We start from the raw sequence: 27,316 nt of genomic DNA, 5'->3' as shown, positions 1-27,316 counted from the left end.
TCCTTCCCTCCCATTTATATTCAACCCAAATATCACGTTTCGTAACACAACGATATATCATCCGGGAATCTTATTCCCCCAAATAAAAAGTTCACATTAAATTACAACTATTTTACGCGATAGAATTGACAAATGAAATAAAAAAAAGACCGTCAGGTGCACTTCGCAAACATCAACCGAAGGCTTGATATTAACAAGTGCGGCGGGTCTTCTTCGCGACGTAACTTGACACTGTACCCGATAAAATTAACAATAAAAAAACTAAAAAAAAAAAAATTCATTCGCGATACTTCACGAATAGAAAAAAAAAAAAAAAATGCATAAAAGTGAAAACGCAACGTAGAACGGTCATATTTTCACGAAACCTCTCGTTTTACCGAAACAAACTTTTCGGTGGGTGCCATGGTGGAAAATCGGAAATTATTTTATTTGTTTATTTATTTTTTTTTTCTCTCCTCAAGTACCCTATCGTACACGCAGGGCTGGCGGAGGGTCGGGGGTCGATGGGTTCCCGGGTTCCCGGCGAGGGCTCCGCTTTCCCTCCGGGTCCTCCGCGGGAAGCGCCAGAAGCGGAGGGAGGAACGCCTACGAGGGTTGCCACCGGCTCAGTTCGATAGGGGATGCCGAAGAACGCGCGTCGTCGTTCACCGCGGCTTCACATATTTTATTTGCGACAGCTCGGAAGGCAAAGAAAGATTCGGAGACTCGGGTGAAAGTGTGGCTGCGTTGGTGAGATCCGAATACCCCAAGGTTCCCATTGTCACGTATTAGCTTTTTTCAATTTTTCAAAATTTACCATATTGTTTTCTTTCGATCCACCACCTCGTCTTCAGAATAATTGACGCTGAGTGTTTTTTATCACGCGACTTCTCGTATTTCTTTCACCTTTCGTGCACTGGCTGGGAGAAGAGACGAAACGTTGACACCTGTTCACGAATGATTTTTGAGGTAGGGTGAAGAGAAAATTCTTCAACTGTTCTCGGTTTGACACATGTGTGATTACGTGAGAGCGCGCGAGTTTAGTGGCTGCCCCCCCCCCCCCCCCCCAGAATACGGATTGCCTACCCTTGTTACATGGGACGATTAATCCCTGGTCCTTGGTTTAAGGGTTTTTCAATTTTTTTTTTTTTTCCCATTTATTTTTCACCCCCTTATTTTAACTCCTTTCTTACTTGATTTTCTCTCACTTATTCGCTGTAAGTTTTAGTCTTGCAGCTGCACCTATAAATTAGATCTCGGTAAACGTCTGTATCGGGAAACTACGTTCCGACCAATTTTTCAGTCTTCTGAACTTGTTTTCACTGTCCTTAGACAAAGTGGTTCTTTGATCTTCTTCAACCCATTCTAGTTCCCTGACGAGTTTGACCTGCGTTTATTTTCCATCGCTATCGATGTACTTTAAATTTTACTTCTTTTTTCTTTTTTTTCTTTTCAATTTACCGTCGGTCTTTTCTGAGCTAGCCACGTAAGTTCAACTCTGTTCGTGCTTATTGACCTGTTGTTCTGAGAAAGCGTCAAACGTCAAGACATCGTAACCCTTCAAGTTCGACACCCACTCCCGGTTAAAGTGTAAGAGAAATTTTTCATCTGGAAAACATCACTCTGGGTGAAGTTATGTGAAAAATAGCAGTTTTAAGAAAAACAAAAAAAAAAAAATCCGTTTTACCATTGCCGTAGCTGAATAGATCAATTGTTTCACGAACTGCTGGTGTTGAAGCTTTTTTCACAATACGCAGAAGCTTGTTGAAAATTTCGAATATTTATTAATTCTTTTCATAAATATCGTTGAACATATTCTAAAAGATATCTGATTTCCGTATGATTGAGGAACACATTTCGATCTAGCTTTCTTCTTTTTTTTTTTTTTTTTTCAATTATTTCTATCCGAATTCCGTAGGTGAAAAAGGTGGAAACAGACATCTCTGATTCGCCAAAGTGAAATTATTATTATTCTTCTCTATTGAAGTGTAAAAACGATGCGGAGTTTTCGTTGGCATTCAAAACGGGACTGAATCTCGGACTTGATGTTTCACCGTTTTGGATAAGGCAGCGTTTTAGGCCATAAGGACAAAATGGTATCTCTTGCAACAGCGACAATGATGATAACACTACGACTGTACACGGTGGGGGTGGGGATAATTAGAGGACTCAATTAGCGCTGGTGAAAAGCATATAGTTTACGACTTCGCGAGCACATATTAGCCGCGGATACGTGTCTGAAAATTTTGCGGAGTGCAAATATAGCGTAGCCACCGGGGATCAGTGAAAAGGGGGAATCAAGATTTAACGAGGAAAATTTAACCCGACGGAAATTGTATGACGCATTCCTTGTAAACTCAGCGAATGATTCGTGGCGATATTATTAATTTTTTCCCGTGATACTTTATTCAACTTTTGACATTTTTTATCGATCTATTGTTTTCCGTGTCTGACTTTTCAACCACGTCTGAAAAACATCTCAATTGATTTTCAAAAACAAAAAAATTCTACTACATATTCGATTGTCGATTAAACAAAATATGATAGAAATCATAAGCGTGGTTCCTATATAATTTTTTATACACCGTGTCTTCGGCCTCGTTGTAAGAATAAATTAACCCATTTTTCCACTTTAAAATGAAAATATTCACTCAAATTGCCTTTTGAGTAAAGAAACACCGTTTGGACGATTTTGAAATATTTTGAAATAAATAGCGGCAATTGATTTTTCAGAAATTTACAATTATTTATTACGCGGTATATCTCGATAAAATCGTAAGAAACGAAAATCAAGATTATACCCTACAGTGTACAAAAAAGTGAATGGGTCGAGTTCGCAACTTCAAATTTGTGTAAAATGAAACAATTATTTTTTCTCAACTAATCACGTTACCAAAAAAACGAAAAAATCGTAATTCTACTCTGAATTTCATGCTGTGATATTTGAACATCCGGCTGAAAATTCCCATTTTCAACTTTTAAAGATCAGTTGAAAATCGTTTTTGAGATGGGTTTTAAAATTTATACTCCATAAACGGGTGATTAAAAAAAAATAATTTACATTCGTGGATCGCTTCTATTGGTTACGATATCGCAGGAAATTTTTTTGTTGGCAAGATTGAAAATGTCGTGGCCAATCGTAACCGAACGCAAGCAGTTCAGACTTTCTAGGTAACCCTTAGATCACCCAACCCCCCCCCCCCCCCCCCCCCTTTGTTTTGTTTCTCACGACACCCTTGGCTCCGAGTTTCTAGAACCCAAAGAGCTCTTCGATTTCCCAGGGGATTTCCGGTTCCGTGACAACGCTCTGGAATTTTGCCTCATCGTTTTAGGGGACGACCGTTGCAGTTTGATAAACTTCTGCATCAAATTGACAGAAATGATATGCAGAGATAACTAAGTTAGCCTTTGTCGTGGTATACCATAGATTTTTAATCGAAAATATGTCCTTCGTTGTAATTCCGGAGATATTGTTTGAGCGATGAAAAATGCTAGAAACGTGTATAAACTCTAATTCGTAAAATAATACAGAAAATACAGATCGAAATTCTGATCGCCTTCCAATACTTTTTTCCATATAGATAAAAAAAAACAAAAAAACTATCAATTAGAAAAATTACACGTGTTGAAAAAATTTCAAATTCGAAAATACTGTGTCAGAAATTGGTCGTTGAAAAAAAAAAAATCGATCGTAAATATGCACGATTTTCATTAATTTCGCTTGTATCAATTGTAAATAGGTATGATTTTAGTCTGAAAACTTGTACACACTTGATTCGAACCGCTCTGACAATTTTTCTTTCAACGTTAAAAGTTTTCTGAAATCTCAACATTTGTTTTATCGGTATTATTAGGTTTCCTTTTTCTTAGTTTCCGTTCGTTTCAATCCCACCGCTGTCTCCAGAAAATTTCAGCATCTTAATCCGTTACGTATTTGCCGAACGGTTTTACACAGGGATATTTTATCCACTGATTCGTTTCCGCTTTCTGAAGATCCGGTCACAAATCTGACCAATTTATCCATTTCGAATTACTAAAAATTCATATAACACACAAAGTATCAAATGTTTTATGTTTAATAATGCGTAGGTGCGTGGGCTTATAAATTCGAGCGTATAACAACGTTGAAAAATAAAATTGAGCGAGACGAGTGGTACACGTTTTCTTAATAAATCAGTCTTGTCACTGCATCAGTTCTACAGCGGGGAAAAATTTCTCTTTCGTATAATATAACAAATAATTTCTCGGTCCCTTTCTCTGGCTATCTCGTTTTCTGTCGGATTTCCTTCTCCCTCTTGTCTCGAATTTCAAACAGCCAATTTCTTTCTTCTTGTCGTTTCCAACATTTTCTCTTTTCCTCTCGCCTCTTCTTCACCTTATTCTCGGAAAGAAAAGAATCACTCTCAATATCCTCGATCCTCGGATACTTTACGGGATATCCAGAATTATCGGTCCACTGACCATAAATAATATATCTACCTAACATTATTCCTACTTTCAATTTTGTTTCCGTTTGCACTTTTCACATGTCGTTATAAATCGCGAAAAAGCAACGATGCTAACGTATCGAAAATTTGATGTATCGGAAGATTTTGTGAAAATTGCGGAAGGGAGATGGAAATATCGAAACAAAAAGGCGGAAAATTCGGTCGAAGCTGCTTCCCAACGACTGACTCGTCTGCCGAGTACTAGAAAAATAAAACACATTTCTGTCGGAAACCCTCATCTTTATTCTGACGGTTGTGGATATTTTTCCCAGTCACTTTTCCAGTCGACGAGCTGCGTCACATTATCTGCCTGCGACCAAATAATTGTCTCTTGTTCAGGCCCTGTTTTGATGAATCATATATTTCAACTCCGCGTTGAATTGTTCGTGAGAATGTAACAATTTTTTTTAAAATAAAACGCTCTGAACGGTAAACAAAAAAACTGAAAGATGGTGAATATAAAACTCTCGCAGCAAAAAATTGTTCAGCAATTATCTTGGTTTTTTAAATATTTATGTATCTGGTGCATCGAAAATGGTGAACCATGTACAAAACTGAGTGATAAATGAACTTTGTAAAATTTTAATTGAAACTTGGGGGAGATTTTGTATCGTTAAAGGATGGTGAGTTGGAAAATCGACATTTTAACAAATTCAAAACGAAGCTAACTTCTTTAAGCTATGCAAAACATGAACGGGATGAAACATTGATGAACAAATTGAAAATCATTCTGGGAGATGTGAAATGGGTAATATCGGCACGTAAAATTTCACCAACGAGACGAAGTAAATTTATTCCGAACGCGTAGAAACGGGGTTATAAACGTTCGTTGCTGGATCAAAATGTCGATTGAAAATTGAAATGAAGGGTGATTAATCATCAAGTGTCCCTTTAACTTTATTTTTTCACTTTGAAAGTTTATTGATAACGCGAATAGAGATTTCACAAACAAACATTATTATTACTAACTCTCTTATATCAATTCCCTTTCACAGCAGAAGATCTAACGAATGCTAACAACAAGTGTATATTGAACTCAAATGAGAAACAGAATTATTAACTGATGTAAGGAATACCTTTTTAGACGAATGAAATTTCAAAGAGCTTATTATTAATCAGAAAAAACGTTTCTCACCGCGATTTGAAATTCATGTCCAATTTTTGTTTCAATTTTCAATCCCTATGCTTACATGAACTGAAAAATTTCCACTTTTCTCTCGAATTGAACAGATTCTTCAGCCTATAAGTTACCAGGCAAGTTTCTTTCTCAATATCGTTTTTTTCGAATCACTGACACTTTCGCATCGATTTGTTACAGACGTTGAAGATTTTTTTCCAATCACATCTATTTTTCATCGCTATTTTCTTATCGCACGACTGCTATCTTATAAGTTACAAACGTTAAAAGTTTTTTCAACCATGTTCATGAAATTCATCATTCGCATCGAAATTGAAACTCTTTTGAAGACTGTAGAGGACCCAAGCAATTTTCGTCAAGCAATGTTTGGAAATAAACGAAATTTTTTTTTTTTTTTTGAATTTCATTAAGTATTTCTATTCATTGAACGGTCAACGCTTTGAAACATTATACAACATTATCCGAAGACTTTGAAAAACGTTCCAGCGAAGCGTGAGAGAAACAATAACACCTGAAACACGTTCAGAGAAAATGGAACCAGCCTAAAATTCTCTGAGGAGAAGTAGAATTGTTACGCGTGTTCAGAAATATTTAAAAAGAAACCCCGAAGCGGCTGGGATTTAATCTCGAAACTTCGGGAGAGAAATTTCAGCGAATCTTCTATCTTCCTGTCGTTTCACGTATAATCATCATGGGAAATATGGAAACGAGGTAATCGCCAAGTTTTGGCAGAGCCTCTTTGGTGCGTAAAATCAATGACGATCACGCAGCGGATAAAATAATCGACGAGAATATCGGGGAATAAGTTGATATACAGGAAATCTTATCGAGGGTATAATAACTCCGATGATCACTCTCAGCTAACGCCCAAAGGGGTAACCGTAATCATTCCATTTCGTATATACACTGTATTTATTGCGACCGAAATTAAATCCCCGCTAGCCACACGCCTTAAGCCAACGGATTCTTTCACCCCCGAGTACGGCCGAGGGTGCGAAACACATATCATGTTTCACATTACGTGGAAATTTACCGGGTGTGTAGAAAAAACAAAGAAGATGAAAATTTTCGGATCGATATTTTACGAGAGTTAGGGAAACAAAATTTTCTCATCCGGATAGAAATTTTATGAAAATTCTAACGTAATATCAATCGTCACAACTTCGAAATGCGAGCTATTTAAAAAGTTGAGAGCAGTGCCAACTGCCGGTGGTGCCGGGAACTAGCGGAACCGTTCAACGGACGTTAGATTGATGGAGACATTTGATCGGTCTCTTTTTACAGGACTTGAAGCGCAAGTGATGTCATTTTGGAAAAAGATAAAACTTAGGCACTTGCAGTTAATTTCCTGGTAATTATTTTTCTTCTTTCATTTGTTCTAGGAAACTGAATTACCGACGAATTGGTGGATCGTTGAAATCAAAGGTAAGGAAGACGATGAAAATCATTGAGAAATCTTCAGTAATGTTATTTGCGATAATGAATCAAACCTTTACATTCCTCTTTTACGTCTATTGCACTGAAACTTACATCACCGCGAAAAGAATCTCAGCAAGAGATAAAAAGCGAATGGTGACAGAGTTTGAAAAGTGGATCTTCGACTTTCAGGGGAACTGGGAAACTTTTGGTTTGATGAAATTTTATCCTACATGTATGTGCGGCAGCGGTTTGCATGGGAAAATATGAGTCGGGTTATCTTTCCGTTGAAACGGAAACCACGGTTTTGAAACACGTAAAAGAGCACGATAAAAAAATTTAGAGAAAGATTTTTTTTCTCTGTTATTTTCATTTATTTCGCTCTTTCTCTCATTTAAAAAAAATTCTGTTGCAATTTCATTCCGAATACGCGTAATGAGATCATCATCGCGTACGGAAACTAAGCGGTTGTTGGAACGAGCTTCGAGATATCCTGGCGTAAGCTAACCGCATGCCGGCTAAACGGGGCTCACATATGACATTGCCTATCTTTTTTGCCGAAAAAGTAACGTACGCAGACAGAAAAACGACTCAGGCTTGCAAAACTGGCCAGTTTTGTTTCATTTGTGCATTCGGGCGGGTAAGATTCTTGGAATTTACGTTTATTCGTTATTCGGATAAACGAGAATATTAAAAAACGGATCTAGTGCGCTAGATCAAACATAAAGAATCATCAATTTGTGCTGACTCAAAATTGAAACATTCAGCGAGAATCAACTCACTTTGCTTGAAAATAATAGTTTTTTCCAATGTTCAAACTGTCGTTCGGAGTTAATGTGGATTATCTGTTTACCTTAAAATTATATTTTGGGAACTTTGAACGCTGATTTGCTAACGTACATCAATGATTTTGTTCGGCTATTCTTTGAAAAATTCAGGTGTACTAGAGTACTGATTGAGTTTGTATTCTCTCTTATTATTTGATCGATGCCTTCTCACTTACGTAATCAGAGAAACGCAACATCGCTGATTTGGGACGCCACCGACAGTTGGCGCTGTGCCGAGTAAACTTCGTAGCGATCTCGTACTTCTGGAGCTTGTAATCCAGACCAGATTTCACTCTTTATATCAATTTAGACACTGTAGCATTTCTCGGAAAAATTGTAAGACTTGTGAGATGAAAAACAGTCTGGAAAAATGTTCATGATTCCTTCGTTATTTCGGTTCTAGAATGGGTTTTGCAAAAAGTTGAACATTTCGTCTCTCTGATTCGTTTTCGAATCTGTCGCACTTTTGAGAAAATTTTCAGACTCTCATCTGGCTTGAGAAAAGTTTGAACTCTTATTTTTTCATTGTTCTTCTCGTGAAGCGGGTTTCACATGAAATCATAATTTTCTCTTTATATTCGATTTCTTTCTTGTTCGCTTATCCATTCCTCTTTTATCTTTCTTCCTCTATCTTTACCGAGTCCCGAAATTCACGGGATGATTGCATTCTGAGATATCCATCATCGTATATACTACGGGAACGAATCGTCGTAACTCGGATAGCGGTTCCAAGAACGCGGTAAAAGATACGCTAGGCTTAGTTTTCCCGCATCCCGGCTAAGTAGGGTTGAAACAATACAACGCTCATCCACTTCTCCGAGAAAACAACCGAGTTAACTATGACCGTCAAACTATTGCCATTACTAATAGTTATGATAATAAAAGAAAACTTCACCAGAGCTGCGAATTGAATCGATCTGATTAATGTTGTTCGAATCGGTATTTTTTTGGCGTATCTAGAAATTACGAAACCACGAACTTCAAACTTTAAACAAAATGATTCGATTTGTTATCACGATGAGATTGACGTGAATTGTATGAACTAATTTTTCAGTTCACATTCAGCATCAGAATCAATTAGAATTTTCTTTTTGCGGTTTTTTTTTTTTGTTTTGGCAGAAAAATTGGTGAAACCCATTTTATTGAACAATAAATCATCAACAGTTATTTACTCGTATGTGAATATTCATACAATAAGAATCATTTGATCAAACGGAACATTTGTAAGCATGTTTAATATTCTTTAAAGAGTATACTTAAAAATATATACAGTGTGTGTGTGTGTGTGTGTATATATATATATATATATATATATATATATATAAATATATATATATATATATATATATATATTGTTATCAAAACTGTCACACCGCTATAATTTTCATGGTACACAATTCGCAATTTTGATAGAACATACGAAACGGACTTGCAATTGTAAATATATTTGTGAGTGATTTTGTTTCCAATCTAATAACTTAGATTCGCGTAGGTGATCATTGTGTACAAAATACGTTTATCGATGTGGATAAAAACGTATAACTAGATCGTTTTGTCATTTCATACACATGTTTTTCTTCTATAAACCAGGTTTCTGTGATATCGAGTTGTGTACCAGAAACTCCAAGTATTCCTGAGTCTAGATTTGATCAAGATTTAAAAAAAATAAATAAACACCTTCTAGTTTTCTAACGCGTGCATAATCCTGAGTTTAAGATTAGACTGAGGTTCTTCTTGTAATTGACGAATGACTTGGCGCTTGACATGTTATAAGAGTATTTCTATCATCTTCGGTCCGCTACGAAGTCTTCTTTTTTATTTGAACGTTATTATTTCGCGTGCCTGAGAAGAGGGTCATTAATTTTTTAACGAACAGGAATAAAGCGAGAGGAACGAGCGTCGCTACGGCTAATAAAAATAGACCGACGTCTATCAAGTAATACTGGAACCAGTAGAGATGACGACCCGAAGATTTGAGCGGTTCGCCACCGTTTCGAATTACGTATTCGATCCAGTAAATTGCCTCGGCCAACGGAGAGAGCGGACGATCCTTGAACAGTCTCGAAACACGGTCGACGTTTGATTGGTAGTCAGGATTCTTCAGAACCTTCCGTAATGCTTCAGAGAAGCTTTCCTTGGATAGAGTCTCGTAGTCCAAATGAATGGCGAAACCGCGATGCGCGTATCCCGCTATATTGGACGTCTGATCGGCGAAAAATGGGATTCCAATCATCGGCACCCCCGCGTGAATCGCCTCCAGGGTCCCCATCAAACCTCCATGAGTCACAAAAGCCTTCACATTCGGATGACCTAGAAATTAATTTTTTTTCTTTTCACTGGCATAAGTAAGGATTTAGGGGGTTGGTTGGACGAAAATCGACGCTTTCTATCAACTTTATTGACGTCCGTAAAACTAGCCTCTCCAATTGGTCGCAAATATTTGAAAAAATGATGAATCAATGGTATTCGTGAACTCTGTGATCCTGCAAAACACAATTTTTCAGCTCAACTTCGTTGCGAGATGAGCGATTTTGAAGAGTGGGGGAGAGTAAGCTTATCGGAAGGTTGCTCCCCCAAGGTGAAGGAAATTAAAAATTTAATTTTGACAACGCGGATATTAAGGGATAATTAAGGCCCCTGATATACGTTCACACCGAATTTCCCACAAAACACAGCCTGCGAAGATATTCAACCGTCAAAAAAGCAAAACAAAAAAAAAAAAAACCAACAAAACTTTTTTACACGAAACCTAAAACTGTCGAGTTCGATGATTTAAGAGATTTAGGAACCCCTAGGTGACATTTTTTTATTTACAACCCCTAGGCTATAGCCAAAATAAAACTCCCCTTAAAATTCATCGCAGCGGATTCTTATACACAGCCAAATGTTCAGAGATTTATGAGCTGACGGTTTGTGAATAGTTTGAATTTTGAGCACCATCTCGTATATTTAAATTACTGATTCACGTGTTCTTACGAAACGGGAAGTTCTAAATTCCATCTACCTTATTTAATCCAAGTTTTTCTACTACCAATTGTCTTCTGCAAATCGTGTTTGGAACAACTCTAGATTTTTTACAATACACGCGACAACTATTGAGAAAATTAGATCATGATGGGATGTGAATCGACAGTCCTTCTCGTGTATTTATATTATCTACATAGAAATTGATTGAACAAACGTTTTAGTTTTACCGAAAACTTATTAGACGATCATTTGATTTCTTAACATCAAATATACAGGGTGGCTCATTTAACTCTGCCACCGCGAATAACTTGGTTACTATTGACTGTACCGAAAAGTGTCTTCCGAAAAAGTTGTTGCATTTGAAGGGGGGAAATGAGTTTTGGAAGTGAATGTCATCTGAAGGTCATATCTTATGAGATTTCGGTGTTTGCGATGGTTTTTTAAACGGAACTACCTATTTTTTTGCTCACTACAACGAAGCTGACATCAAAACGCGTCCAACCATGTGCAACAACATGACCTTTGAATAACCTTCGGCTCCAAAATTCATGATTAAGTAATGGAGGTGGAAATTCAAGGAGAATGAATTGTATCGGTACATTCAATACTTTTTCCAGGTAATTCGTTTTATTGAATGCTCAAAATGTTGTCCATCAACCTGAATACACTTGTCAATACGCATAATGAAGGATTCCCTGGCTTTACATATCATTTCTGGAGTAATACTTGCACACGCATTGATGATACGTTCCTTCATTCATCGCTCCATTATTCATTGATGGAAATCTGAATGGACAAAAATACGCCGAGACGTCAACTGAACGGTTACCGGAATTATTAGAGGGTATCCCATTACAAGATCGCCAACGGATGTGGTATCAGCACGATGGTTGTCCAGCAAATTTTGCACATGTATCACGTGGTGTGCTGAACCGAAAGTTCCCTGAGAAATGGATTGGTCGAGGAGCACAAGTTTGTTGGCCCGCGCGTTCTCCTGACTTAACACCTTCTGATATCTTTCTCTGGGGAATGATCAAGGATATTGTGTACCGAGACGTCATCAATGCGTGTGCAAGTATTACTCCAGAAATGATATGTAAAGCCAGGGAATCCTTCATTATGCGTATTGACAAGTGTATTCAGGTTGATGGACAACATTTTGACCATTCAATAAAATGAATTACGCGGAAAAAGTATTGAATGTGCCGATACAATTCATTCTCCTTGAATTTCCACCTCCATTATTTAATCATGAATTTTGCAGCCGAAGGTTATCCGAAGGTCATGTTGTTGCACATGGTTGGACGCGTTTTGATGTCAGCTTCGTTGTAGTGAGCAAAAAAATAGGTAGTCCCGTTTCAAAAACCATCGCAAACACCGAAATCTCATAAGATATGATCTCCAGATGACATTCACTTCTAAAACTCATTTCCCCCCTTCAAGTGCAACAACTTTTCCGGAAGACACTTTTTGGTACAATCAACAGTAACCAAGTTATTCGCGGTGGCAGAATTAAATGGACCACCCTGTATATATTACGTCATTGTCACATCCAATTTAAATAGTTAATGAATCATATAATGTAATTTCGTTTTTTGTACTCTACTTGTTTTACAATCAATTCCATTCGCGACAACAATACAACATATTTGACCCAGACCCCCCCCCCCCCTAAAATTGGTTCAAAATAACTAAATGGAAATCTCCTCAAGAGCACAATTCTCTATCTTAACTGTAAACCCTTTCGCAAGGTCTGTGAAGTTTGCCGTTAAAAATATTCGATTCTGAGTCTGAACGTAGTCAGAAATTTATAGGTTTTTTTTTACTGCTATGGTAAGCTGCAGATTTATCATGTTCTGTTTGAAAACGTGAAATACAGATAATCTAATTATGCTGAATCAATTGTTACGGCGTGAAGCCGTTGCGAAGCAAATACAAGAACTCGACGAACTTTTTTAACTTTCCGTTTTTTTGCCTCCTGAGATAGAAGGGAGCTTTTTTAATCACCCTGAAAATGAAAAATTGAGTTCTCGCTAAATCTCGACGGTTATTATATATTTCGATTTAAAAGTGTCTGCATTTTTCGCTAAGAACGTTATAAATATAAGACTTACGAAAATTTTAACAAGTGATCTTTTCTGTAGAGCATTAAGTTTCCTACAGAATAGCCATTTTTCAAAATTTTTTTTTCATACCATATGGTTTCAAAGTATCAAATACTTTTCGAAAAAAAAAAAAAAATAAAAAAAAGTAGAAATTCATGAATTTTTTCATATAAAAAATCGAATACTTGGCGGGTAGTGTTAGAGGGTTATCGGATTTTTTTTTTTTTTTTTTTAATAAACCTGTTTTTTTCCCTATACAACATGATTACTTTTTGAAAGTGAGTGGAAAAAAATTCCGACATGAGACCCAACCAAGAAACACCCTAGTATGTATACATGTATTGTATCGTTCATAGCTTTTTTAAAAGCCTCTGCTCGTGAAGCCGTGATACTGTGAGTTTCTTGTCCTGAATATGAAACAAAATTAGGTGATTTAAATGAATTTAAAAGGAACCCCTCCGTTAATTATGAAGAAATGGTTTAGGTAGAGCCTAACCAAAAAAAAAACACCTGGTGAACCATCTGTAGCTTGGATCACGGACTCGGGCAAGTTTCTGTACCGTCACCGTATTTTTCCAGATACGGATGGCTCACAATCAGCCACCGTCGCTGCATTAAAGAACTGGGTAATCAACCGCGGAGCCTGTCGTGCCTAATCTCTTTTTTTTTTATTACAAGAGGTTTCCTCTCTGCAGAGCAGGGCAATGTCAAGGCTGTCCATCGGACTCGGGACCCTTGAATATCGGTTGTCGGACATGCGTTGCTCAATGCTGATAAGCCTTTATTCGTTTGACCGTTGCTAAAAAATGACTGGTCCTAATCAATTAATCTATCAGATTTTTCGGATAAGAAAACAAACTCTGGTGAACGTAAATTTTAACGAACTAAGCGCTTGCTTGTTCGTTTAGATTTGCGAAAGAAATATAAAGGATAAAATGTGAGTCATAACAAAATAAAGGAGATCAAGGGAATACGAAAATAAATTAATTAAAAATAATGGTAACGACTTTCGTATGACTTCTGTGTTTTTTAATCGGTTGGTTTTTCAAATAAGCTACGGTAATTTGTTAGATTGACAGAGTGCAAAGGTTGCTGTGACTCAGTGACCTTGGTTAGGCTAGGTCCGTTTGACGCGTCGAATCGTTCGTTGGATCACCTTCGGTGTGCGTGTGTGTGTGTGTACACAAGAGCAGTATATGTGCGATTAATTTTTTTATCCAATTATATCTCGAAAACGAGTTACTGGTTTTCAGTGATTTTTGTATCAACCAACGCGGCTTTTCGAACCTTAAAACTGATCAGATATTAGTTTTGATCAATTCAGTACTTGTTGTATTATTTAAATAAGAAAATTCCAAAAAATGAAACAAAAACGATGATATTTTGAGAATGGATAAATGGGTTTAAATGGAAATTGGTACCATAGAGTTTTTTGGGTTGCTAATCACGAATCTAAAATCAGATTTTCAAAATTTAGATTTGCCGTATTCAGTATGTTTAAAAGAAACGGAAAAGAGCTGGATTTTTATGAAAATTGGTACTCGAAAATTTGTTAGGTGGCTGAACACGAACCTGAAGTGAGATTCATGAAATCCAAAATGACGAATCTAATACGGTGCAAAATTTTTTTAAATATCCGAATTTTGGTAGATATTAGTAGCGGGAGGTTTTTTGGATCACCGATAACGAATACAAGGTCGGAATTCTAAAATTTTTCATGGTAAATGGATTACGGTGGTTCTATTTTCATGTAATATAGTACGTGATGGCCTTTGAATCGTCAATCACGAATCTGAATTTGTAGTTCAAAATTCGAATTGGATATTATTATTTTTTTTTTTTGATAACTTGAAACCGGCAATGTGAGAATGGAAAGTTCAAGGTCTGGCGGATATCTTTTACAGTAACCTCAACGTAGTGAGACCTGGGTAAAGCGAAACACAGCATGAAAATTTCGATAATCTACATGTAACTGAAATTGAATGCATTGATAATACGAAACGAAATTCAAAGAAATTATTTTATGCTTCGTATGTTTGCCAATGTTTTTTGAACCCATTAAATCGACATTGTGAACGTGAGTAACGTATCGAAATTGTGAAGCTAAAAAGATCCTAACATTTCAGAGATACATTTTGCCGTAAATAAGAACACACTGCGATAAATTTTAAGGCGGGTTTTATTTTGCTTATAGACCGCGGGTGCGAATACAAAAACGTCACCTAGGGGATCCTAAAACAGCTAAGCCGTCCGACATAAAAGTTTCACGTTACGTGTAAAACAACTTTTTTCCTACTTTTGAATGGTGAATAACTTCGTAGGGGTGTTTTCTAGGAAATCTGCGATCTCAAGGTATATTAGGAGCTCTTAATTAGCTTTTAATATCCATGTTGTAAATTTTTTTTCGGTTTGGGTGGAAGCTAGCTTTTCGGTAAGCTCCCCCCCCCCTGCCTATGTCCATTTTTAAACATCCATCATCTTACTACGGAGGTAAGCTCAACAACTGTAGTTTTTGCAATCGTAGAGCTCATGAATAGCTCTATAACTCATAATTTTTTTCGAATTTTTGTGGCTAAGCAGAGAGGCTAGCTTCATGGACGTGTTTCATTACTAAGTAGTTGTACATTGACTTCTCAACCCCTTAGCAGTCAGGAGAAAATCAGATTTTCGGGCCACCTTTGTGTTAGGAAAAATATGTCATAGATTTATCCTATAACTTAGCGACCTCAAGAACGATGATTTACCAAATTACAGTCAAGCCGATGTAGTGAAAAACATGTATTTTTTCAAATGCCCACATATGTGTCATAACACAAAAATGGCACGACTTTTTCTGGCTATATGTGTGTCACTGACGGTCGAAGAGTTGACGAATCAGCATCTCGTTTCAATAACGCCACCAACTTTGACTCCGTGATATATCAGAGCGAACAAGATCACTAAATTGCAAACTCGCCATCACAACAACAACGAAGCGAAAGATGTTAATATTTTGGAAAACTATCAGCACAATCAAAGTAACTATCAAGTTGCAAATGAATGATTTCTTTCAATATCTGGTTACATTCAACCTCACTGACCTTCTTCACGACGGTACCAAGGTGAATATCGTCATCGGAATTGCAAGCTCACCATCGCAAACCACAATAAAGCGAAATGTGTTCATATTTCCGAAAACCATTAACAATTTCAAGACCATTGACAAAGTGCGTAGTAGTGATATTTGCTGTCGGTATCTCGTTACATTGACGTCACATTAACTCGATGTTTGCGGGGAACATTGTTGCCGAAATTACAACGTTGCTAGGCTGGTGGGAGGACAAGTGGGGAGGCTCATTTTGTGTCTGCAGAGACAAGGAGCGGAAACTCATTGTGTTCTCGCGGCTTTGTGTGTGATGCGAGAAGAGGGACCTTACAGGCATCGGTGAAGTTGGGGGAATGCAAGCAGTGGAACCGTTTAGTGTCTGTCATAGTGATGCTTATAGTAACTCACGGAGTGTGGCGTACTGTGGTATCCAAGGCACCATTTTGACGTTTGGTGGTAATCCGGTCGGCATTTCTTCCATTTTCCCTTTCCAAAGGACCTTGTAGTCCGAGAGTTCGGCAAAACTATCGTAGACCGCTAGTATTTTCTCCTTCGAGAAGCTCTCCGACTTCACCATTGACCCCATACTGAAATACACCACCCCGTTTTTCGAAGAGTTTAAAAATTCCTCCAGTTCCTAGAATGAAAAGAGATACTTGTTAAATTATACTTTAAACTATCAACATGTTTTTGGTCAAATATTCTTGGCTGCGTGAATTTTTTTTTTTTTTTTGACACCACAGTCAGCCCCTGAAATTCTAGGATACAAGGTAAAATCCTTGAAACACGTTTCGATACTATTCGGGACGTCAGAAAGCTGTTGATATATTTCATGAAATGCTTGCGTCTCCTGACAACATGAGAAAATTATTGGAGCTATGCCAAAATGCTTGAGATTGTTTTGAGTTTTTCCTATCATTCGAATCGAGTGAAATATTTGAAAAATCCTGATATTCCGAAAAATTGTTGAAACTTCCGTGACTTTATTTCAAGTGCTGATGATGACACGGATAGCAAAATTTTCGCACCTTTGTGAGTTGTTGCGTTTCGTCGATGTGAACACCAGCGACATCAACGATCGCAGGACTCGTAGAACGAACTCCATGGATGCTTCGATGGCTATTGACTAGCACGAGGCTGAAGTTGAAGTAGATATCATTCAGGGACGTAAGGTCATCGATGTACTTCTTAGCGATTGGTTCGGATACCGTTTTGTCGTAGTAAAAGAACAAGAACTTTGAGTACAGAATTATGACGAGATTCTCCAGGCGTTCCATGAACCTCATGTCATTGGTGTAGGGCGTGAATTGGCAAGGTATGAAGCTGGCAAGCGGGCTCTCGGCGACCGTATCATAAGCCCATGGGTACATGGCGCTGGTCACGACGCCGACCACCGGAAGCTTCAGCTTGTGAGCCACCGCTAAGTAGCAGTTGGTCCCGAAGACCTCGGTGAGCATGAGGTCGTACTTTTTGTCAGTATTGATGACGTTCTGTAGCTGGGGAAGCCGCATGAGGTTGCACAGGTCGTTTGGTTCCTGGTAGGAAATGAAGTCTATCGCCTTAACTCCCATCATTGTTCTGGCGAATGACGCGGTCATGTTGTTCACGTAAAAGTGCAGCGTTCCTTTCAGGCTGATGTGATTCAGTCCTTCCACCGGCTCCTTTGGGGGAAAGTGACTGACGACGTCAACCGAGTGACCCGCACGTGCCAAGCCAATCACAATTGGCTCGAACATTATGTTGTGGCTTCGACCTTGGTACGGAAATATAGCGAGGATCTTGGAACCCTCTGTTATCCAAACACCCGCCAAAATCACCAAAATTGTGCCCAGTTTCGTGAATGATCCGTCCATGTTTTTTTGTCTATTAAAGTTAGAAATGAATACAGCTTTTTTGGATACAGCAATTTTCGAAGGAACAAGCGAGTGTATTGTGAAACGTTTCAGAAAACGTTGACTCTGTTCTGAAACAATTCCTTCAGATTCTAATTTTGAAAAAAAATGAATTTCATGACCCTGCGCCATTTTCAATTTGCTCTATGAACCCTGACCTGACTCTGGCAGCAGAATTGTAACGTACATAGTTTGAGTAGAAAAATTGTCTGCAAGAATTAGATGTAATTGGCAAAAACTTCGAAATTGATGACTAATCATAATTAATGGAGAGAACGAGAGAAAATGATGAAAAATACGTCATCGAGTGGAATAATTGACGGTATTGTCAGTAACGAATCATTCTATCAATTGTTATTGATGAAAAAAATAACCCAACGAAGTTTGATCCACATACTTCGAATAAAATAAATTCCATTCGATTGCAATAATTGGCTGTCGTGAAATAAATTCCCAAACTTCACCCACTTTTTCGATCGTTGATGCCAAATTAGATTTGAACCACGCTTCGTTATCCTCATAAATAATTCCACACGCACAGTACCTTTGCATTAGGAGCAAAATAAGTCTCACTTACCTTTTTTACGGTAAAAGTTATTCAGTAACGCGCCGTTGCCACGAATCGTCTGATGTTTTCACTGTTTCGTTTCTATAGGTCGGTGTTTAGTGGAGGAATCCAGTTACCGTCTGTTATGCTGTTCGATCCTATTCAACAATGAACTGTGACGACCTTGCATTAATTTCCGGCTTTAACCGATCGCTAGTGGCCGTTATGTAACATCTTTTATCTGTAAAAATATTATCAGTATGGATTCACACACAACTGTATAAAGCTGATATAGAATGCGCCGTAGATGATGCTAGTATTTTGTAAAAAATATTGCAACGATGTCCAACTTCACACACTTACAGATGTTTATTTACAAAACAGTAGTCCCTTGATAACATATATACCAAACATGAGGTAAGAACGTATGTATTTTAAATGGCGAAATTCACGTTCTTCGCGGCAGGGTTCGGAGTTGAGATAGTAAGCTTAAGTTTTAGTGGGATTATTTTCAAATTAGCCATTTCGAGCCGTTTTGAAGGGTGGCCCGGACGAAATTCTGAATATAAATCACTATAATATGTATGTATGACGTCCGGGTATTATTGTGACAGTTTATTCCGAAAATATAACATCGATAACGAGTAATTATGAGATTTGTAAAAACATTCTAAATCCTGCGAAATTCTTACTCACCGCTGAGACTTTTTTCACAAACGTATGACCATTTTTTGATTGACTCTTACTTCTTGTAAGACTTCAAACTGACGAATATCAAGCAATCACACTGCCGTAAGACTTCAAACTGACAAATATCAAGTAATCACACTGCCGCAAGACTCAATTGATATTTATCATCATGAGTTCATTTCCATTGGCGTAACCGTCACGATGCTATATTCTCAATTTTATATCGTTTGTACAAATAAATATATTTTTACTCACCATTCACAATTCTGTTCTGCAATCTTGAATAATAATGTTTTTTTCAAATATACGATATTTTACAATAATTGCCAATTTTCTTTTCTCAAGGCAAATATTCGAACGAAATTCTCTCAACAACGTCGAACGTTATGGTTAAAACTCATTTGAGTTTCAAAGAAACCAACATTTTTCTCTCGCGTGCTTTTCAAACGTACACGAATAGAAATTATACACCTTATTTCTTGCAATGAAGATTTCCTAATGCAGCACTCATTTTTTAGGGAACTGCACTCGCAGTATTTACTGAGCTTCATAAATACTTTCGGAAATTTATTGTTGGAGGCGTTATAATAATTCATTGTTTGGCTCACAGGTAAAATCGAGACTCTTGGTTCTAAAGGAAATTCCGAAACTACTATCATTAAAGCATCCGTCTTGATCAACGGTGAGAACTAAACTATCAAAGTAAATGTATTGGGCATTATTGATAAGAAAGTATTTAATCTGATGAAGGCTTATTTTGTGGACAAAGTCTGGTGCTTGACTTCTTAATCGTGGAATTCACAATCGGTGAATATTGCTGCTTTGTAGATTTATTATGAAATCATTTTATTATTAGGCACAAGCTGTTACTCTCAATTTCGTCTAAAATCTGTGAAATTGAAAAATATTATACGTAGTATCTTAACAGCATTTATTCAAAATTTGGTCCGGCAGATGTTTGTTTAGAGAACCTCTGATTTAGTCAATCACTTAATTGAGTTGCGAGCTTGAAATTTGGCGGAATTGATAAATTATTCATATTCCAAAGTATATATTGCATCGGAATTGTCGCATAGGCGTACAAAGCAGTAAGTAAAAATAAATACTTGAAGTCGAATCTTGTTGCGATACTAAATTTATTTTCAAGTATCTTGAGGTCAATAAATGTTTCAGCTAAGTACAAAGTTTGACACCCGTTTTTTCGATAATTTGATAAACTTATAATCTGAACTTCTTCATTGTTTTTAACTTGATTTTGATGATGTGGTGCTGTCGGAAGGTTAGTACTGTATGACGCCAGAGAATATGGTCTACAAGTTGTTTATTGCCAGAGAAATCGGGTTACATAGTTCAGATAGCGTAGTAGAAAATGCGGAAGGCAGGCAAAATAAGCGAAACGAGTTGATAGATACGTACGTGCCAAGAGCGTGGCGAAGACTGGGTAGAGATGAAGAAAAAGTGCAGGCTCGCCCCCAAGTCGAGGCCAAGGGTCGCGTCGCGCCATAAATGCCACATGTAGGGAAATTTCCGGCGCCGTCAAACCCTTAGCCCTCGACTAGCGAGGCGAGGCCTGGACACTCGAAGGTTAGTTGTAAAGAGCTATAGAAAAAGATACAAATGGAGAAATGGAAATATTCTTATGGTTTTTCGCCAACTTGCCAGTGGCGGGTGTCCGCCACAGATGATCAGTCGATGAATTATGGGCCGCTGGTTTATATAGTAACTGATATAAACATTTTACCGACTTCTGATAGCGGATTGATTAATGTTATCTGAAGATCGCTTATTATTTATATGAGCTCTAATAGTCCAATTCATCTTTGTTCAACTTAGATCATATCATGTTTCAATCAACGTTGTTCAAGTTTCTATTCAGTGATTATTTTTTGGTCCGATAATTTGATATTTCATTGGAAAGTTGAAGGACCGATCGACTTTCAGTCAAGTCGATTTTTCCGCATATCTTTTCGACTGACTCGCAGCACTAGAATGTTTTTTGTTTCACTGACACATTGCGATTCTGCATTTCCCAAATGAACCCGGTTAATTTTCTTGAGACCGTGAATAAAACAACGAAAGCTAGCATTGTTATGGTTAATAAAAATAGACCGACGTCTATCAAGTAATACTGGAACCAGTAGAGATGACGCCCTGAAGACTTGAGTGTCTCGCCACCATTTCGGATGACGTATTCGATCCAGAAAATGGCTTTCTTCAAGGGGGAAAGCGGACGGTCCTTAAATAGCCGTGAGACACGTGCGATGTTCGATTGGTACTTGGGGTTCGTCAGAACTTCATTCAACGCTACGGAGAAGCTTTCCTTGTTCAAAGTCTGGTAGTTCAGGTAAACGGCGAAACCGCGATACGCGTATCCCCCTACGTTCAACATCTGGTCTCCAAAAAATGGGATCCCAACCATCGGGACTCCTGCGTGAATCGCCTCCAGGGTTCCCATTAAACCCCCGTGAGTCACGAACGCTTTTACTTTCGGATGACCTGTAATTATTTTTCAATTAACTGTCACGTCATGAAAAAAACTGCCGGATGTATGAGAGAAGGTTGGAAGTTTTGGAAAGGGAACTGAGAGAAAAAAGTTACCGAACCAAACAACTAATTTTTTTGGCTTCCAGTTTGTTTGGATCGAACGACTTCTCACTCAGAACAACCACGTTTTACTTAAAACAAAACCGAAGAGAACATATTTCGCTAAAATGAAATTTTTGTTTATTCAATACTCTTATAGATATTTCTTCTAGATATTTCGATGTGCATGTTTCATGTTTTTCAATCGAAATGACAATTCATTCCAAGTAGTACCAAATTTGGTCAAAAGACGCCAAGCTATCCCGCTTGAAAAGTAGCTTCAAAGATGTTTATATAGGCGAATCCCTCGCATTACGTTAATACAGATTGATACGAATCTGCCATCCATATGTGATATCGTATGTTGGATTAAGGTTTTGAACCAACCATGTTCTCCAAAAACTATTTTGAAATACTACTATACTTGTTTGGTGGCGGTTTATACCAAAAGCATGTCGAACTAAAACAATTTTTTTTAAATTACGGTGTGATGTGTGGTGCGGTGTGATCCACCAAATTCACACTACGTTTAACATCATAGAGCAGTGCATTACGAGTTCGCAGAACTGGAATAATACTCAAAATACCAAAGGAAGCACTGAATTATTTAAATGCATTTACAATCCTAATACGCGGTTAGATGCTGTGACTTCAGTTTTTTCTTTACAATGCCATATCTTCTTTGATCGAAAGAATATCCCATTGGTGTCTTTGTAAACATAATTTTTGTGAAGGGACAATTTGTTTTACATGAAGCACGCAGCGCTTGGATACAAAATATCAGACCAGAAGAGCAGCTCAGTGAGTTGTGTCGCTCAATCTCTATTTAATTTATTCAAATTACTTTTATTGGTCGTAGAAGAAAGATAATTTTTCACGCATTCCATTGTTGTCTGAAGACTGAATGCACGCATCAATCATGGGTATCAGTTGCCATTTTCCGAACCTGGGGAGTGCCCCCCTGTGCCCAAATTAATTTACATAAGAGGTCTTTTTGTAAGAGATATCGTGATTTTTCTCAACATGATCCGTGAATTGAGTCTCCAGATGAAAAATAGAATACATAAAATGTCATTTTTTCACCCCCCGGAAAGGGGTAAAGTGATTACTGAGTTGAGAAACATTTCTGAACAGAGAGTTTGAAAACCCCGGGACAGGGTCATTTGGTCCCTCTTAACCAAGACCTTCTTGTCAAAATCTCATAGGAGGCAAAGAAACTTACGAAGTACAGCAAACTGTGGAACCCAAGGGACCATTTTGACGTTCGTTGGCAATCCTTCCGGCATGTTGTCCATGTTTCCCTTCCAGAGAACCTTGTAATTGGAAAGTTCAGCAAAACTGTTGTAAATCGCCAGTATCTTCTCCTTAGGAAAACTATCGGATTTCAGCATTGTTCCCGTACTAAAATACACCACACCATCCTTCGCGGAGTTCAGAAACACCTCCAGTTCCTGAAAAGAGTAAAAATTATTGAAAAAAGTTCGATTGCGTAACAAGAATTCAGCATGTGCAAAAAAGGTGATGGACCGCTTTTAAAACTTCATGCACTCAATGACATCCTCCCACTAATCTTGTGATCAGAATCTTTGAAATCTTTGAAACTCGTATCAAAGTGTGAATCCATCTGAAGATTCACCAAAGCCGTTGTGATTTTCGGGAATCTGAGTATACATCAGTTTTGTGCATATTGTGCCGAGACTTTGGTATGACATTTGAATATATTAGAATCTTATTGACTTTTGTATTATTTAGTTTCGAGTGTATTCCGGAACTCAGTGAAATGTTGTAAAATCATTCGAAATTGATAAAAATATTTGAGGTCATCTATGATATTTTATACAAGGTAGGGCGTTCAAAGTGTGACAGAGCAATAGGTAAACTCAAATCAAAGGTTAGTCAATCCTTTGAAAATAATTATTCTGATGTGATTCGATTTCTTGACTATTTTCGTACTTCGCGTGCCTAAAATGACCTTGTATTGTAGATCACTCAATTAGCCTTCAAGTCAGTAATAATGTCGGAGAAAAACAAAATACATTGTTACATTCGGAAAAGTGGCGTTGACCTTGACGTAGTATCAGCGCCTCCGGTGAAAAAAAAACAAGATGGCCAGTATGATGGCTTTCTCGAATAATGTAACTTTCATCTGAACCGTTTTTGAGAATCATCAATAGTTTGAGTACTGTTGCTCTATCACACTTTGAATGCCCCACCCTGTACAGTAAAGTCTTCTGAAACTGACTGAATTCAGTTCCATTTTCATGTCAATAACCGCGTTTTCGCACCTCAGTGAGAACTTGGGTTTCGTCGATGTGAAGACCAGCGACTTCAACGATGGCGGGATTCGTGGGTCGGGCACCATGGATGCTCCAGTGACTGTTCACCAACACCATACTTATGTTGTAGTAGATATCAGCCAAGGATGGAAAGTCATCAATGTACTTTCTAGCTATTGGTTCAGAAACGGTTTTTTCGTAGTAATAAAACAAGAACTTGAAGTAAAGGGTCGTGATCAGATTCTCTACGCGTTCCATGAACCGCATGTTATTCGTGAAGGTGGTCAGCTGGCATGGTATGAAGCTGGGATGCGTGCTTTCGAAAAATGGATCATAAGCCCAGGGAAACATGGCGCTGGTCACGACGCCGACCACCGGAAGCTTCAGCTTGTGTGCCACCGCTAAGTAGCAATTGGTCCCGAAGACCTCGGTGAGCATGAGGTCGTACTTTTTGTCAGTTTCGATGACGTTCTGTAGCTGGGGAAGCCGCATGAGGTTGCAGAGGTCGTTTGGTTCCTGGTAGGACATATGATCTATCGCCTTAACTCCAATCATTGTGCTGGCGAATGACGCGGTCACGTTGTCCACGTAGAAGTGCAGCGTTCCTTTCAGGCTGATGTGATTCAGTCCTTCCACCGGTTCCTTTGGGGGAAAGTGACTGACGACGTCAACCGAGTGACCCGCACGTGCCAAGCCAATCACAATTGGCTCGAACATCATGTTGTGGCTTTGACCTTGGTACGGAAATATAGCGAGGATCTTGGAACCCTCCGTTATCCAAACACCCGCCAAAATCAACAAAATCGTGCCCAGTTTCGTGAATGATCCGTCCATGTTTTTGTCTATCAAAGTCAGAAAAAAATACGGCTTTTTTGGATAAAACAATTTTCGAAGAAACAACGAAGTGTATTGTGAAACGTTTCAGAAAACATTGACTCTGTTCTGAAACAATTCCTTCAAATTCATAATCTGCGACACTGTCCGAAGCCATTTAAAAAAAAAAAAAAAAAAAAAATGAGTTTCATGACCCTGAGCCGTTTTCAATTTACTCTATGAACCCTGACCTGACTCTGGCAGCAAAATTGTAACGTACGTAGTTTGAGTAGGAAAATTGTGTGCAAGAATTAGATGTAATTGGCAAAAACTTCGAAATTGATGACTAATCATAATTAATGAGAAGAACGAGAGAAAATGATTCTATTATGAGATTCCATTATTGGTCGGAAATTCACGTTCTTATTTTGTTGCCAAAAACTTATGTCAATTAATAAAAAAGTCTGTTTACGCAAAAGAGGATAAACTATCTAAAAATACTTTCTCCCAGCTTGGAATAAATCGTTTAAGAAATCGTTAGACCGAAAAATACTTTATCGAGTCGAATAATTGACGATGTTGTCAGTAACAATTCATTCTGTCAATAGTTATTAATGAAAAAAATAACCTAACGCAGTTCGATCCACATATTTTGGAATAAAATAAATTCCATTCGAATGCAATAATTGACTGTCGTGAAATAAATTCCCAAACTTCACCCACTTTTTCGATCGTTGATGCCAAGTTAGATTTAAACCACGCTTCGTTAACGCCATAAATAATTCCATACGCACAGTACCTTTGCATTAGGAGCAAAATAAGTCTCACCTTTTTTTCGGTCAAAGTTATTCAGTAACGCGCCGTTGCCACGAATCGGCTGGTGTTTTCACTGTTTCGTTTTTACAGGTCGGTGTTTAGTGAAGAAAACCAGTTACCGTCTCTTATGCTGTTTAATCCTATTTACCGATGAGCTGTGACGCCCTTGTATCAATTTCTGGCTTCAACCAATCGCTAGTTGTCGTTGTGTAACATCTTTTATCTGTAAATATTTGATCAGTATGGATATACACGCAACTGTACAAAGCTAACATAGAATGCGCCGTAGATGATGCTAGTGTTTTGTAAAAAATATTAGAACGATGTCCAACTTCTCACACTTACAAATTTTTATTTACAAAACAGTAGTCGCTTGATAAAATATATACCAAACATGAAGTAAGAACGTATGCATTTTAAATGGCGAAGTTCAAGTTCCTCGCGGCAGGGTTCGGAGTTAAGATACTAAGCTGAAGTTTTAGGGGGATTATTTTCAAATTAGCCATTTCGAGCCGTTTTGAAGGGTGGCCCGGACGAAATTCTAAATATAAACCACTCTAATATGTATGTATGACGTCCGGGTATTATTATGACAGTTTATTCCGAAAATATAACATCGATAACGAGTAATTATGAGATTTGTGAAAACATTCTAAATTCTGTGAAATTCTTACTCACCTCTGAGACTTTTTTCACAAACGTATGACCATTTTTTAATTGACTCTTACTTCTTGTAAGACTTCAAACTGACGAATATCAAGCAATCACACTGCCGTAAGACTTCAAACTGACAAATATCAAGTAATCACACTGCCATAAGACTCAATTGATATTCATCATCATGAGTTCATTTTTATTGGCGTAATCGTCACGATGTTAAATTCTCATTTTCATTTCGTTTGTACAAATAAATATATTTCTACTCACCATTCACAATTCTGTTCTGCAATCTTGAATGATAATGTTTTTTTTAAATATACGATATTTTACAGTAATTGCCAATTTTCTTGTCTCAAAGCAAATATTCGAACGAAATTCTCTCAACTACGTCGAAAGTTATGGTTAAAACTTGTTTGAGTTTCAAAGAAACCAACACTTTTCTCTCGCATGCTTTTGAAACGTACACGAATGGAAATTATACACCTTATTTCTTGCAACGAAGACTTCCCAATGCAACACTCATTTTTTAGGGAACTGCACTCGCAGTATTTACTGAGCTTCATAAATACTTTTGGAAATTTATTGTTGGAGGCGTTATAATAATTCATTGTTTGGCTCACAGGTGAAATCAAGACTCTTGGTTCTGAAGGAAATTCCGAAACGACTATCATTAAAGCATCCGTCTTGACCAACGGTGAGAACTAAACTATCAAAGTAAATGTATTGGGCATTATTGATAAGAAAGTATTTAATCTGATAAAGGCTTATTTTGTGGACAAAATCTGGTGCTTGGCTTCTTAATCGTGGAATTCACAGTCGGTGAATATTGCTGCTTTAGATTTATTATGAAATCATTCTGTTACTAGGCACAAGCTGTTACTCTCAATTTGGTCCAAAATCTGTGAAATTGAAAAATATTATACGTAGTATCTTAACAGCATTTATTCAAAATTTGGTCCGGCAGATGTTTGTTTAGAGAACCTCTGATTTAGTCAATCACTTAATTGAGTTGCGAGCTTGAAATTTGGCAGAATT

General features: G+C 37.7%; 3 protein-coding genes across 4 annotated transcripts in view; 1 reads left to right on the top strand and 2 right to left on the bottom strand.

Annotated features, from left to right (window-relative positions):
* The first annotated feature begins 512 nt into the window (after positions 1-512).
* LOC107225773 (retinal guanylyl cyclase 2) overlaps positions 513-27,316 on the top strand; it is a 143,186-nt gene continuing 116,382 nt past the window's right edge. Inside the window, exons 1-2 of the mRNA XM_046741182.1 lie at positions 513-948; positions 6,987-7,029. The gene's annotated coding sequence lies outside the window, so the exon portion shown is untranslated. The remainder of the gene's footprint in view (positions 949-6,986; positions 7,030-27,316) is intronic.
* LOC107221309 (UDP-glucosyltransferase 2) lies at positions 9,188-19,246 on the bottom strand. 2 transcript variants are annotated; one of them, XM_015660254.2, is made up of 5 exons: positions 19,140-19,246; positions 18,474-18,684; positions 17,033-17,867; positions 16,413-16,641; positions 9,188-10,157 (listed from the first exon to the last, which is right to left on the bottom strand). In XM_015660254.2, the coding sequence occupies exons 3-5, from the start codon at positions 17,855-17,857 to the stop codon at positions 9,646-9,648; spliced, it is 1,566 nt and encodes a 521-aa protein (XP_015515740.1). In that variant the 5' UTR covers positions 17,858-17,867; positions 18,474-18,684; positions 19,140-19,246; the 3' UTR covers positions 9,188-9,645. The 2 variants fall into 2 exon arrangements, with proteins under 2 accessions (XP_015515740.1, XP_046597142.1); XM_046741186.1 differs by lacking the exon at positions 19,140-19,246 and adding an exon at positions 18,807-18,886.
* On the bottom strand, positions 19,140-27,266 carry LOC107225957 (UDP-glucosyltransferase 2-like). Its single transcript, XM_046741187.1, has 4 exons — positions 25,634-27,266; positions 24,002-24,834; positions 22,939-23,167; positions 19,140-21,629 (listed from the first exon to the last, which is right to left on the bottom strand). Exons 2-4 carry the CDS (start codon positions 24,824-24,826, stop codon positions 21,118-21,120), a joined length of 1,566 nt encoding a protein of 521 aa, XP_046597143.1. The 5' UTR covers positions 24,827-24,834; positions 25,634-27,266; the 3' UTR covers positions 19,140-21,117.

The sequence above is a fragment of the Neodiprion lecontei genome, chromosome 5 (assembly GCF_021901455.1).
Source record: "Neodiprion lecontei isolate iyNeoLeco1 chromosome 5, iyNeoLeco1.1, whole genome shotgun sequence".
NCBI classification, from domain to species: domain Eukaryota; kingdom Metazoa; phylum Arthropoda; class Insecta; order Hymenoptera; family Diprionidae; genus Neodiprion; species Neodiprion lecontei.
The sequence above is the reverse complement of the archived record's forward strand: the minus strand, read 5'-3'. Positions and strand labels throughout refer to the sequence as shown.